The 2,419-nt window shown below is 33.4% G+C and overlaps 1 protein-coding gene across 1 annotated transcript; it reads left to right on the forward strand.

Moving 5' to 3' along the window:
* Positions 1–285: 285 nt before the first annotated feature.
* On the forward strand, positions 286–956 carry LOC149222133 (uncharacterized). The gene has a single exon (XM_089383057.1). It carries the CDS (start codon positions 380–382, stop codon positions 791–793), a length of 414 nt encoding a protein of 137 aa, XP_089239183.1. The 5' UTR covers positions 286–379; the 3' UTR covers positions 794–956.
* Positions 957–2,419: the final 1,463 nt, after the last annotated feature.

Below are 2,419 nucleotides of genomic sequence, written 5' to 3' on the forward strand. Positions count from 1 at the left end.
TTTCTATTTTCTATTTTAATTCCATTAACTAATTAAAAACCTTCAATAATGAAGGAACAATGGTGAGAGGATTATGTGGCAATAGGTAAATAGATTATGATGTTTTATGTGGACATTACCATTCAAAAACCTAGGGGGAAGCAATGAGTTAAAGGTAGAAATATGAGAATTTGTGATTGATGGAATGTGATAAGCACGAAAGGAATGGTGGGCATAGATGAAACATGGAACGTAAATGGTTGGTTTTCCACCCTTATCTTATCTACAACAACTCTTATTCTCCATACATACATAGTGAAGCATTCGTTCACGCCTTTGTGCAGAGCAGATTTGATTGAGGGTGATCACTTACAATTTCAGTCCCAGTCCCAACACAGACATGGCCTCCGCAGTTACAGCCCTTTCCCGGACCTCGCCCATTGTGGCATCTGCACCTATTAACACCTCCTACTCCTATGCTAATACCTCCAACGGGCTGAAACAGGTACATGGCTTGCCATTGTGCAGTAGCAACATTAAGCTGTCATCCTCCAAGCTTGTGGACAACGGGAAAAAGAGGGTGGTTGTTATGATGGGGAAGAATGCAGATTCAGAGTACGCAGGATTGACTGCTCTGTCTTTGGCTCTGGCAGCGGCGATGGTGATTCCTGAAATGGCAGAGGCTGCTGCGCCTGGGGTTTCGCCATCTCTCAACAACTTCCTGTTGAGCATTGCTTCAGGCAGTGTGGTGCTGGGAGCCATTGGGGTGGCTGTCATTGGGGTCTCCAGCTTCGACCCTGTGAAACGAAACTAAAGAGCGTTGTTCAATATTATTAGCTGTAATATTATTGAATTTCACAGAACCTGTTCAAGTGGTAGGCTCTTATTTCAAGTTTTATATTTGTAAAAGCAAGAAATTGTTCATCTTTGTTGAATGTGTATCATCTCATTTATTTATAAAAAACGTTTCAACTTAATGGTTTTGTTACCTGGGGTTTATTTTGGTTACAAAATTTATATACATACTTGGAAATTTAAATTTCAATTTCAGTGGTTATGATTAAAGATGGCATCATTTAAATAGAATAGAATTTGGATTTTTTAATATTAAATTTATTTATATATTACCATTTTAAAATTATATATATAAAAAGTTTCGTAAATATTCTATATAACTAAATTTTATTTAGCTGTGTGTAATTTGCATTGTAATGGCCAATTCAACAAAAGCAAATTCCTTTTATTTTAAAAATTTGCAGAAACTTAACTTGGAGTATATACATGTGGTCAATTTGCGGGTCTTCAGCATGGCGGATATGCATTTCTCAATGTTGTTGGGACATATTCATGATTTTAATTTGTAATAAATCAGATTTTGGTAGTTTATACAAATTGTTAGTTAAAATTTTCCCCTTCGCTTTGAGGTTCTTCTTATGGAGATGCTCATGGGGAGTTTGGTTGCTTTGGTTTGTTTTTTTTTTTTAATAAAATTATGCAAATTCTCTGTTAAAAAATTCTTCTCTCTCTGAGGCTTATGGGTAGGTTGGTTGTGTTTTTGTTTTTGTTTTTTATTAAGAAGTGAGTAGGTTGGTTGTGTTATTGTTTTTGTTTTTTAATTAAGAAGTGAGTGTATATAGAGTGTTAGTTTTTGAAAATTAGGGAATTATTTAATTTTGTATTAGTTTTTTTTGTTTTTTAATTGAAATTTGGTAATATATAAAGTTGAATTATTGAGATATCATTTCATTATATACCAGATTTGTTTTTTATTGGAATTTAAATTATGTTTAAATTTTTCATTAGATTTTTATTAAATTTTAACTAAAAAGATAGCTGTTTTTGTTACGATATTAGTTTATTTTGTGATATAATGGTATGAAGTGAATATTAGCAAAGGGTCGCTAGAGTTAGATTTCTTAAATAGGAAAAGGATAGAATGAAAAGTGCTCGAAGTGTTTAGAAGCAATAATAGATGAGAAACAATAACATGACATGATAAGGATGTGTCCCTAGAGACATTCTTCTACGTTCTTTATAACCTAGAAAGATAGTGTGTGGAAAGATAATGTGGTGTAGAATAATCCAAGAGGAGAGAGAATATTTGAGAATGAAACGCAAAGTGTTGTCACAAAGCAATATAACATGAAAGGGGAAAGTAGAGATACAAAGAGCAATTGAAGTCTTCATTAGGAAGTAGAACTACCAAGGATTAATATGAAGCAGAGGAGCCTTGAGGCAAGGAGGTTTAACCTGGAAAAGTGTGTAATTCAAATCAAACTTGAGACTAAGAATAATGAGATGTTAGAGGTTATTTTAACTACTTGGCATTGAGAATGGTTCCTAGGTTACTAGCTTCCATAATTGAAAAGAGATGCAAGTAGATATATTAATGGCATGTCATATTAACTACTTTCCATTTGTTAATTATGTTTAGGTTTAT

The sequence above is a fragment of the Pinus tabuliformis genome, chromosome Q, assembly GCF_031772625.1.
Source record: "Pinus tabuliformis cultivar Carrire ecotype Pingquan chromosome Q, CPIR1, whole genome shotgun sequence".
NCBI lineage: Eukaryota > Viridiplantae > Streptophyta > Pinopsida > Pinales > Pinaceae > Pinus > Pinus tabuliformis.

Excerpts from the sequence above, each read along its gene's own strand:
- LOC149222133 (XM_089383057.1), top strand. The coding sequence starts at position 380 with ATGGCCTCCGCAGTTACAGCCCTTTCCCGGACCTCGCCCATTGTGGCA.